Source organism: Schistosoma mansoni, chromosome 1 (genome assembly GCF_000237925.1).
Source record: "Schistosoma mansoni strain Puerto Rico chromosome 1, complete genome".
NCBI classification, from domain to species: domain Eukaryota; kingdom Metazoa; phylum Platyhelminthes; class Trematoda; order Strigeidida; family Schistosomatidae; genus Schistosoma; species Schistosoma mansoni.
Genome location: NC_031495.1, coordinates 24724985 through 24738236, shown reverse-complemented (window position 1 = coordinate 24738236; position 13252 = coordinate 24724985). Strand labels below are relative to the sequence as shown.

Below are 13252 nucleotides of genomic sequence, written 5' to 3'. Positions count from 1 at the left end.
GCGGCACGAAACAGTTATCCATGTCAATGTTGAATTAGTCTCAATCCCGGCTTATTCAAACCTGTAGACGTTTACTTCAAAGTATATCGTGGAAACAAACACAAGTAGTTCTTGTTTATATGGTTTTATGCACATTTCTGAATAAGTTGCATGTTATTTTCAGCATGTGTGAGGTTGCGAATCTAGATTGTTAGGAATTTCCAAACGCGAATTGAGGATCGAATCAGTGCTTTCTGGATTTCAGAATTTCTATGAATGATTCAAGTCTGATGTGAAAATTGTCTACAAGTCTGACAAATATTGACAAAACCCCTTAGGTAAATATGTACTATCAATTGATTCTAAAACCTATAATATGATATATCTCTATTTTATGAAGGCGTAATCATTTGATCAACTACTCATTTGTCAAAAATCAAATACTTTTTCATCGTACATTTCCATTTCATCAGAAAAGAGATTCATCATGAAACAATAACACTCTAAATCAATTAACTGATGTTCATACTTTTGTATATATATATGTTAGTTTTATTCTGATTAGTTTCGTAAGATTGGATTTTAATGAAAGGGGTTTTCTGTGGATATAATTTTAATTTAATAGTTGAGTTCATATGTCAAATGAAGCAAGATCGCCATGGAAAGCCTGGAAGCACTGGATGACCGTTTCGTCCTTGTGCGGTACTTTTTGGTAGTGCGCACTCGCGATCCCATCCCCGGAAATTTGAACCCGGGATCTATCGGTCGCGTGCGAATTTTTTCCATCCGTTCTAATTTATAGGTCACAACTGTCTTATGATTCACAGCATTTCAACATTCGTTTCTGTAGATATACTTATCCGTCAGTTCAATGTTCAACTTGTCTACACATGAGATGAAAACGGACAAGTTCTATTTCTAATATTTTCAATGAATATTATAGTACTCATCTTGATGTTGATCGAATAGATATTCAGGATATTGTTACAATTTACTTGATTAAATATAAAGTTTGTTAGTTTACTACTTTGAAATGTACAATGATTTAAAACTTGAGTTTTGTCTCAAACTTATCAATTCATTCGTTATTAAACAATAGTTACTCATGATGCTCATCTTTTAAAGAGATCATACATTCTTACTGTACTATTGTCTGGATAAATAGATATTTATGGAAATAACTATGGTTGGCAGATATCATTATTATATTATTATCAGCTTTATTCATTACAATATTTTTGGTACAATATATAATTCTCAGCACAATGTATTTCAGCAAGTTTCCGTTCCTTAGTTCTTGGTCGATCCTGATGATAAATACTGAGTGATCGCCAGTTAGAAGTTAGCAATCCAGTCAATGGACATCTAAATAATGTACATTCTTTTCTCTGCATATTGCCAGCAACCATGATATCTCTGATTGGGCCTTTTGTAACTTGTACAACGAAAGGTTGCGCACTTTTCGGAAACGCAACTGGATAGGCTGAGATTAATAGCCATAATGATGTATCCAAACAAACATAATTAGATAACTTGTTGAAATGTCTAGATGTCAGGAACAGGTTGCCCAGATGTTCAATCGGGCCAACACTGATAAATAAAAAATGAATATAATAAATCTACAGTAAATTAATTTCATTTAAATGGCATAAGTATAGTATGCGGTTTACCTCATCATTATCAGTGAAATCGTAATATTGTAAACATTTCAATCAGTTTTGAACCAATTTCAGTTTGTCAATTATTGTTTTGTACATCATCTGCTAGGTCACCTTAAAGGCTAAAATTTCTTACTAGAACATCAGACAATTTTCAGGGTTAAGGATTAAAAATTCCCAAAACATTTACACATTATACTTAAGAACAGTACAGAACGAACAGCTCAAAAATTATTACTATATAATTAAAAAGATAAGGAGGAATTTTGTTCGGGACCTGATTGCCTCTGGAAACTCACTGACAACAACTAAGTACTAAATAGATGTTTTGTCTTAAATAGTCAAAAAATACAAAAACAAACAAACGGAGACACTTTAATCACAAAATATATAACAAGTTTTGTTTTTAAATTATTTACATGTTCTGTGACATTTACTGTTTTTTTTCTAGTTTACCTTTTTTCAAATGACAAAAGTTGGCAATAACAATCATAATGAACAAAGGAAAAATTAGGAATTCATTGTAAGTGATTTATCCAACTACATTTTTTGTCTGAAACCAATTGTATTATTATCATCCTATACCACCTGTGACATTTTTGCGAAAAGTGAGGTGAACAAATAAAGAAAACCCAGCTAGTATTGTAGTGAACAAGAACACGAGTGAAGAAAGTCATATGTATTTGAGTGCAAAATTACAGACATACAGTAAACAGTTAATTTGCAAACTATCAATTAATTGTCTCAATCTTGACCGTTCCTTCAGGAAACATCAGTCATTAATCTTTGATTATTATTGTACATGCACTTTCAAAGCAATCGCATTTCGTTTCCGTTCTGTTGTTATCGATCTTCTGCTGAAATTCATCCAATGCCCGACCATCACTTTATACTACACGTGTGGATATAAATAACCTGCACCAAATTATTAAGTTTGATATTGTATCCAAGAAATTTTCACAAGAACAAATGTTATGGAAAAAATTAACTTAAATCAGTATACTGTTCATGTTATGATTCTGAAATAATACCGAACTCATTTATTCACTTTCATTTTAAATCCTGTAAAGGTGTTTTTTACTAAAATCAATAAATTTTAATATAACTTAGTTGTAAGTAAAGTTAATTGTTCAAGTATACTCGCCACATTTTAGAGTTAAAGATAACTTACAGGAATATTATTAAAAACGGATATTTACTTTTATATTGCGATGACATAATAGGAATAAGTGAACAATCATTTGTTGTTCTAGGAACTTCAGTTTCGTCTTTAATTATTAATTCGTTAATTGACAAATAATCAGAATGGATTTTGTGGAGATTTCAGTATTTGCATATTTTAAATCACGAGTCAATTGAAGCTAGACCACCGTGGAAAACCTGGAAGCACTGGACAGTCATTTGTCATTCTACTTAAGTAGATTGTTTATACTGTGGTATATTTGTTAAACTTCCTGAACTGTTTAATTTATCCATCAAATAACTAATTTTCCCTCCTAATTAAATATGATTACATACATTAAATGACATCATATTGCTTATTGTATACTTATATTTTGAATGATAAGACTATATCACTAACTGACTGAATTTGTTAATAAGGAAAACTGGATTCATACTTAGTGCCTTAATGACCTCTTCATAACTAGGAGATATACTGGTATTATTTAGTTGTCACATACTACTAACAAGCTATGAAACACGGTTGCTCAACTTCGTGGATTGGTTGAAGTTAGACATTAACACCATCGGAGGCCGGCTCAGTGGTTTATCGGTTGAGTGCTCTGGCGCGAGACTGGTAGGTCCTGGGTTCGAATCACGCTCGCTAGAGCGGGTTCGTGGATGCGCACTGCTGAGGAGTCCCACAATAGGACGGAATGGCCGTCTAGTGCTTCCAGGTTTTCCATAGTGGTCTAGCTTCAATCAACTCATGATTTCAACTATGCAAATTGACAAATAACTCAGAATCATACTATTTTTGTTGGATACTTTTAATACATAAATGTTAAATTTAATTTATTGTTCAGTAAGGCGTTTTGGTAGTAGTCATGAATTTGCTAAAGTTTGATTAATTCGGATTTGAGAATCAATTGTATGGGAAATAATATCCCATTTCAAACATTTTATTCATTTCGGTAATCTTAGAAGATTGATTAGAGAGTTCAATATAGAGAATAAAATAGGTTATTTCAATCTTCTATCCACAATTCCTTGTAGAAATACAGAAATATGGTTAACCTTATCAAAAAATAATAACAAAATTCCGTAATATTTATGGTACTCTACGTAATGACAGTCTCTGATAAGTTAATTCACATGATATAATTTAAAACCATGTATTTGTCTGAAACTTGACTACCTTTTGGATTAATTATTTGTATAGTGCCTGAAGAGAATTTACTGAAAAGAATATCTTTCATTCATATAGCTGTGTTCTAATATATGACTAGCTTCGGTTTTTTTTAAATTTTTCCCGTTATTCAATAATAGTTAAGGCACTAGTGCATATACATTGCTTAAAGGTTTTTTTAAAGGTGTCATTTTTTATTTATCTCTAACACTTCATCAAAAATCCCGGTTTATTCGATTGGCTAAGCTTTATTTTCTATTCCCCTAAATAACCGATAAGTTAAACACTATTGTTATCAAAATGACAAATGAGTGATTAATATATCTTCATAGTCTATATCCAGAGTTTGATTATATATATATATATATATATATATATATATATATATATATATATATATATATATATATATATATATAAATTTTGAGCAATTCAGCTAATGTCCTGATATCACACCTTAATTATTCGATAGTGCTAATCGATGTATGAGTAGCGGATTGTAATTAGAGTTTTCATATAAACAATTTAACATCGAATATATACTAATAATATGTTGCTTGCCGATTTTTATAATATAAACAGCTTGGTCTGTTCAAATACACGAATCTAAAAGTATACCTCATGAGTTATAAATTAATTTATATGTCTGGGCGTTACTCAGCATCGAAAATCTGATATAATCTGTGAATTAACCACATCCTCTGAATGACTACGCATTCAAGTTATAAATTCGTAGTTAATCAGTCGCTACTGACATATGTACATCGCGAGCGCAATGCCTTGATATAAACTTTTAGTCAAATGTTTATTGGTGAAATTGGATTGTGGCTGGTTATATAATCCAAGAGGTGTGTTTAAGCCCATTTGATACCCATCAACTAGATTTACTTGAATTCCAATAATGATATCTATACTGAGACTCATACCCAGTATTTATTCAGTTTTCGTCAAACATAAGTATGGATTTGACGCCCATGTGATTATACTACTATTTAATTAGACGTTCTCAACTTCTAAAACAAGTCTGGTTAACCATCGCACCCTAAATTGAAAGCCGAAACATTGTGTTCAATCATAAATTCTAAATCAGCTTTATTATTACTATTTAGTGAAATATAAACGAATTCTGAACAATTTAGTACTTCAAATACTTTATTCACTTGTTTACTAGTTTTTTAAAACTTAGATTAAAGAAACATCGAAAGTAAATAAGACTTCCGATTAAAATGAGTCAGTTTACAGGAACAAAATTAGGATGAAAAATACATGACATAAAAAGTTAATAAACACGCGTTCGTCTACTAAGCGATGCCTCCTAAAGTTGTATCTGGTAAGACTGCGAAAAAAGCCTCGAAGGTTGAACATAAGCTTCGACTAATAAATAATCATCTAATAATAGGTAATATTCTAAACTATAGAAAGTATATCGTCAAATGTTATTGACTATATTAACAATCGATACACATATAATAATTATATATTTCTCTAAAATTTAGAAATAGTCATGATATGACTATGAGAAAAGCAAACTTTGTGACCTATTTGTGTCCGTGTATCCACGTGTTCTGTAATATATGTATTCTTGTGTGTTTGTATAACTATGTATAATGTCAACTAATGTGTGCGTTCATCTTTTATGTGAAACAGAATTGTCTGAAACCATTCCGTGTATTGATAATTTCGCTAGCACATATATCTGTGTAGGCAAGATAAATGCGTAGGTGGTAATATTGATGCTTCTATAATTTGTTATTTATTTATATGGTGCTTGTCATTATGATAAAATGCATCACAGCATCAAGGCTAGGGAAATAAGTGGAAGTAACAGCAGCAGTATTAGTAGTAGTAGTTGTTGTTATAGTAATGGTTGGAAAACTTGATAGGTTTAAAGCAAAAAAAGGGATAGAAGATTCATCTGCCTTCTTGTATTTTATTTGATAAAAAGCACATTCAGATAGAATAGTGTTACTAGCATCAGTCGAACAGAGAAGTAGTGCTAATTAATAGTGGCAATAAAAAAAAGTTCTATACATACACTACATTTTCTGGTTTACTGTGACTATCAGTTTAACAAATTCTGTCCTATTTTAATCATTATTCAATCGATATAATTCATAGTTGGATCCATTTATTGTAATTCTCTTCGAAACTAATTAAAGTAGAATATACACATATAAACAACAACCATATCTATTTTGACATATATTTTCTTTTATTAGTTACTCAATACTTCCCATATTTTTCAAATCTTCATCAATATTATTACATCAGATTATTTGCTATTAATATATCTAACCAATATTGACTGATCATCTTATCTATTTATTGAAAATACTTTCATCATTGACTGAATAATGCCGACTGTTAAAACGGGAAATAACGTAAGTGTTAATGTGATTAGTTTTTTTTATAATGTGAAATTGTATTAAAGAGATGTACAAACTTTGTCCATATTTACTCACTGAATAAGTTTGATACATGATTTATCAAATGGTTATTTATTATTCATTTAAACATATAAATATTGGTACAAAGTAGCACCAAATATATATGCGACACACAAATCTCATTTGATTCGTGTGAAGGCTGCGATACTACTCAGGTGCCCAAACTGAAGCAGGTGGTTTTCTAAGGGGACCACACCCGGAGCCTTTGACCTAAAGGTCTGATCCACAAGGCAGTGCAGCATCGTGATGAGATGCAGACCCATGGTAGCCGGTGACCAACAATTGATTCATACGCCATTTGTTTCCTCAGGATACTAGAGCTCATGTGCAACAATGGTTTGGAATCAGGGTTTTCCAACTCCCCTAGGTGGACTTTCCGTGTCCACCAAACCGGTTAAAGCGTCGGACATTAGCTTTTTGTCCTCTCAATTCCGTTAACAACACCCTTGCCCCGAGAAGGTAGTGAGTGGGACTTCCCTGGCGGAGGCTATATACAGGTGGCCATGTGAGAGCATTTCGAGAGGGAGAGCGGACTCTCCCCACTCTAGGCTGTACCAGGGCATTTGAGGGCTATCAAATGGTTAGGAAAAATTCAAGTGAGCTAATAGAGTCTACGGCTTGACAACCAATACAGTTGAACATTATCGAAAATAACCAGTAATACATTTTGTCGTTTGGACTAATAATAAGTAATCACTAAACTGTCACTCGACTCCTCTTGAACAAAAAATCATTTGATACATGAAGTACACCATAAAGTACAGATTGATGGACATTCTCATTACTATTTGCATGTTATATTTCTGGAGGGTATTAATGTTAGTTGCACCCATTGAAATAATTTACATCACAAAAGTGTCTAGATCATTATCTTTTCTATCAGAATCAGAAGATCGGTATGGAAATGTTATAAATGATCTGAATTTTAGTATTACAGATTAACAAACGCTATCCCACAGATTCATTTGTCATATGATTAGTTGAATGTGATACAGAATGTACACAACAATCAGAACGTTTTCTACTTCTGTGACATATGAGTTGTGATATCTGTATAATATTATTTTGCTGAAGGATTCATTCATCTTCTAAGAGGATAATCATTTTATTCATCCGTTCAAAAAAATTTACAGAGACTTCATAATATCAAGAATTTTCATAAAAGTTTTAATCTGTCATAATTTACTTATAACCAAAAAGATATTTACCCATTAGCTAAGGTTTGTTTAATTTTGTTAAGTTTACGCATTTTTCACAGCAGACCAGTGCTTTGATACAATCAATGGTCGTTGTACTGAACAAAAGTTTTATAGTGAAATTATTAAGAAGTTGTCTAGGTAACAACTTTTTGTCATTAGTTCAATGTATACTCTATATCTCATATTATTTAATAAATCTGAATGAGGAACATATTTTAACTTTTCTGCAAAAGATTTCACTAAAACTTGTAGATCAGACGATTATTATTACTGAGATAGTTGAATAGCTTGGTAGATTAGTTGACAATTATAAATTTTCATATTTGTCATCTATTTCTTCAACAACAGTTCTCCATCAGTCAATCTTATCTTTGCATTAGACAGATCAGTTTTCAAATCTGTGAAACTAAAATATCCGTAATATCGAGTGCATAAAAATAAAGCTTCTGTTTATTTATATTTTATATGTGCTCATAATTGGAAATAAAAAAGTCTATACTAGTACCATACATTCGGATTCCTAACATACAATAAGATCTATCAATTAACTATTCATTATAACTACCAAGCAATGTAAAAGTGAATCGTATTTGATGTTATTTTATTCTAAAGCTTTCAACATTAAGTAGTTCACTGATCAGAATTGTTAGAACTGTTGAAAGTGGTTAGTTTTGTCTGCCATATTTTATACCATTAGGTATTTTTGTAATTGACTTTTGGATTAACTCTGTAATGGTCAAAGGTATCTGTAATTACATTTTTTATGAAGCTGTTATATGTGAATACTTAAAACATTTTTTTGTGGATAATGAAATACTGTATTTATCAAATTAAAACGTATATTGTTGCTCACAACTGAAATAAGTAGTATATTCAATCCAATAAATATTACTAGTGGTTTTATGGGTAATTCATACTTTCAAATCAAGCCTATATTTTATATTAAGAAGATTTGGTCATTTGTGATCGGTGAATCATCTCATCATTGTTTTTTTCTTTTAGCAAGCTACTTTGTTTGCGTACTTAACTAGTTAGAGTTTGATTCCGAAAACAGAATTGGATTATCTGTATAAATCAAACCTATGAGTTGTGCACTATTTCTCAAGTGTCCAATTTACGAAGCTGACTGAATACTTGAATTAATAATTATTAGAATTTTAAACAGTGGCTCAATGATTAAGTAATCCTTGGGAATTTTTATTATGTCAAGCCTAATAGTGAGTAGCATCGAACATGGTTACTGATTCCTATTATATATAACACAGTAATTAAAAGGATATCCAAGGGAAACACTAATGGAAATCATAAATACTATAGAAAAGCTTCGAAAGGTAAAAACACTAAATGGATGGATATTACTGCATCCTACCTTAGTTTTGAGAAAATCTGTGCTAAACTAGGACAAATGGTGTATTTTATATTCAAATGTAATAATCATTATTGTGAAAGCGACTTATTGTAAATCACATGATCTTGATATGCTTACATAACTTTAGTACTTTTAGACCTATTGACCATGATAAATTGTACAGTTAGGAATGATTAATCGATTTTCTTTTTATCGACTTTCTATGAATATGTAATACTTATAATAATGGTGTAACTTAGACCATATCATTATTAAGAGTATTTCCTTCAACCTTACCGTTAATATTTGTCGAGATTATTAACCCTGAAATTGCTTGAACATAAGTAGGTCATAGTAACCATTGTTCATAGATGAAGAATAAAGTATCCAGTTCAGATGCAATGCCTTCAGTTTCTGTATTTAGTATTTCTTGTTTGTATTTTTAGGTTTTTGTTTCGAATTTTTTAAAAACAAAATAAAGTATCCAGAAAATATTTCTCTATTCGTTCCACTATTTTATCATAAAAATGGATAAACTCTATTTACACTATCCTGAAATTTAATCAAGATATTCTAAATAAAACAAGAAACTAAATGGATTGTTGAATAAGAATGAAACAATTCAAAGAAGGATATTTCATCTTAGAAGATATCATTCTTTAAAGCTGTACAAATATATTTACAGGTATTTTAAACATACTAGCCTATAAATTTACTTAGTATTGTTTGTTTGAATTTTCCCATTGATGTTTAGGACTGCAACTGGTCAGTCTCTTATTGGCCATATGTGCATACTGTGAGTATTGCCTTGATATAGCCTTATTTCCCAAGCGTTGTAAGCAAAGATGGATAACGCGATGGTGTTTGAAGCGAAAGGTACTGGGTTCGAGTCCCAGAGTGAACATCAACACTGAAATGCACGTGCGATCCAGCTGACGAGTCCAAAATAGGACGAAACGCGCGTCTTGGATTCCACTGCTAGCCACTATCTATCTTTGCTTACACTACCAGCTCATAATAAAATAAAAGTTATTGAGTAGTCAACAAAGTTACATTTCCAAGTATCAAATATAAATTGGATAAAAGTCGAAGAGTAAATAGTAACAGGTAAAATAAAATAATATATAGCAAAGAAGTGTCAAAGTTACTGGTTAACTTAACGAATATAAAGAACAAGCAGACACACATATAAAAAAAATCACAATGTTACAAAATGAAATGGGCATTTAGAACAACGGTAAAATAAAGGATTAGACACATCACTTCTGAACACAAAGATCAAGTTTGAATTGATGAATTACAGAAGCCTCCGCAATGCAGAAATTTTATGTCTAGTTTACGTCAGGACCAGTTGGCATGGTTTTGTTAGAGACAGATAACTAGGTTTGATTGGATATTTATTAATAAAATTGTCAACTAATTTGTAATCACCTTTAGATAGGTATGTGCAAAGCTCAGATATACGCTTGAAAAGGTCACCTCTAGTGCTGCCAATATAACTTATAGTAGCTCTGTTAATAACGTGGCCGATTTATATTTTATTATAGACAATTGATCATGCTGTAAGTATAATTATGAAGGTTTAGTCAATGATACCTTAAGAAGTAAAACCTCTTTTCTTTAACTGTTTTTTTTTTCATTTGAAATAATTATTTACATTTTATTTTCATTTTTTCTGTCAGTACATCAGGTATAGTCTTCTCATCTTAATTTGCTACATTTTATTTATTGTTGATCTTAAAAAAAGCTTTCATTCTTTGATTATATTCTGAACGATTACTGGATACACAAAACGGAATTATTCTGATACTGATGACCTTCTTATATAATGAAGTTTATTCATATGTAACTACAAATATATATGTATCATGTGTTAACTAGATATTTAAAAATAAACCACATTTTGAATAAAATATATGAAGTTTAGGCCTTTAGCTTTTTATTTAAGTACCCTATAGAATGGAATTCCTGAAATATTTCGCGTGAAAATTGAGAAGAAACTTATGGTGGTTATACAGTTATTCCACTTCTATTTAGGTCCTCTCTGTAATAAATCTAGAGTTAAACCTAATATTTGGCATTTTATTGATTCGAATGATTGTTTAGATTACAAATAATGTCGTCTTCCTATTGGAGGTAATTGTCATTGAAGAAGTCCAAGAATTCAATATCTCATATAGTTATTTTGTATGTTTACACTTTTTATTTCATCTAAATCATTATTTTCAAATCTCCTACTTTCATGTGCTTATAAAAATTACATTGTCTGTACTTTAAACTTATATCAATATTGAGTACACATGTCCTTAAACTACTGTAACAGTCAGATATATCACTTCATGTGTTCGGCTTTTAAAGCCTATCAACTTTCATGAATAATATTTCCAATCATTAGTGAATATGCTTTTTTATTATTTTGTCAAAAAATCTTGAAGTAATCAACATTTTCTGTCCCATAATTCCTTAGTGAAGTAATTTTTTCATAAGTTAGGTAATATTGATTGTTTATTGATTTTAACTGAAATATTTTTATTATTATTTTGACCATATAAAATAAGGGATTATTTAGGCGAATAGTTACATTTCATTAAAATATGAATACATTGAAATGCTCTGTAATGGATAATATACCACAAAAATAAATGTTTCCAATTAGTACATCTTACACAGAACAACATTGCAAAACAGATAAAAGAGAGGATTTAAACAATGTGAATAACGGTAACATTCCAATCACAGTTATGCAAACTGAAGATAAGTCCATAAATATTGGTAAGACTGACAAGTGTTCAGTCAGTTCAGAAATTCGAAACTCTCGAATGAATAACAGTTATCGAAATATACCTAGAAGTTCATCTTCTACAAGACAACTACATAAATATTCTGCTCCTCATCCACTGATGTACTACAAAATAGCAGGAAATACAACTCTTGTTAAACAAGCAAATAAAAATACTGTAAAAAGATCCAGTTCACTTGGATCATTGTCTAACAGACCTCCATTTTATCCTCCTGGTCCGCAATCCTGGGATGACGTAAACGCTCATTCGAATACACCGCGTATACAAAGAATACGAATGGCTAGAGAATGGTATAAAAGATCAAATTCCCTAAAATTTATTGGTTGTGGGACAGAATCAGTTAAAAGAATAAGTATCCCAACAAATACTGAGAGCAGTACAAAATATGTTTCACCAATACAAAATACGACTAATCAGAGACCAGTAAGCGTTGATCGAAAAAACTTGAAACCTTCACTTCGTCCTTGGGAATCGTATAGACTTAGACCATGTTCATTCAACTCATTATGGTCGTTGAACTATATGAATGAAGATCACAAAACAGTACATCATCCACATAATGATGTTCATTCACCATTTTGGTGTACTGATGATAAATGTTCATTTCGTTCTCATAGCCACTCAACTGACTCATTAAACAATAAAGTGTCAAAATGCATCAACCAACACAATCCAAAGCCGTCGATTTCTCATCTAAATAAGGATTTCCGAATGTCTGCAGATAAATATGATTCCATCAACCAAGATAGTATGAGAAGTCCATCAGAAGTATGCAACGAAGGGAAAAAACGAGGAAGCTACAATTTAGATAAAAATTTATTTAATTATAAACCATATTTTCAATCTTTAAGAAAGCTAAATCTAATTGCACAACCAGCTCATACGAGTCTTTGTAATACGACAAATCATCCCCTTATAAAGCCTTCTTATTCAACATCTAACTTATTAAATTCTAAGCATTATTTACGTCAACCCGTGAAAACTAATTCGATTTGTAACGAAACACTAAAGCCATTAATAATCGATAATATGAAGAGAAAGACAGATAAACCTCGCTATCGATCTATCGCATATAAATCAATTTGTCCGAATAATGAAAAACATATTTCAAGTGTATTTCAATCTTATCCCAAACAGCTGATTATTCACAGTGAGGATTTCATTTCAAGGTTTGGTCATAATGCTTTTGTTAAAACAACTGGCAATAAACAGGATATTAGTTTGTTAAAAGGTCGCATCATACATGACTTAACATTTGTTCCAGTAGATAATACAATACCATGGTGGACAAGATCATCATTAAATCATTCAGTTAGTTATATTTTCAATTACACCGGTGATAGGTATTTTACTATGCTTCCTATTCATTTGTCTGTTGAACATTAGTTGATTTGTATCTAAAATCTGGTGCTAGTGTACTCATAGAAAACATCTTGGTAATTTATTCACACAGTGATCGAATCTTGTATC

At 31.0% G+C, this 13252-nt stretch overlaps 1 protein-coding gene across 1 annotated transcript; it reads left to right on the top strand.

Annotated features, from left to right (window-relative positions):
- Nucleotides 1-5295: 5295 nt before the first annotated feature.
- Nucleotides 5296-7376, top strand: Smp_125720 (hypothetical protein; the record flags this gene model as incomplete). The annotated part of the gene is made up of 2 exons (XM_018793779.1): nt 5296-5386; nt 7318-7376. The coding sequence occupies 2 exons, from the start codon at nt 5296-5298 to the stop codon at nt 7374-7376; spliced, it is 150 nt and encodes a 49-aa protein (XP_018648257.1).
- Nucleotides 7377-13252: the final 5876 nt, after the last annotated feature.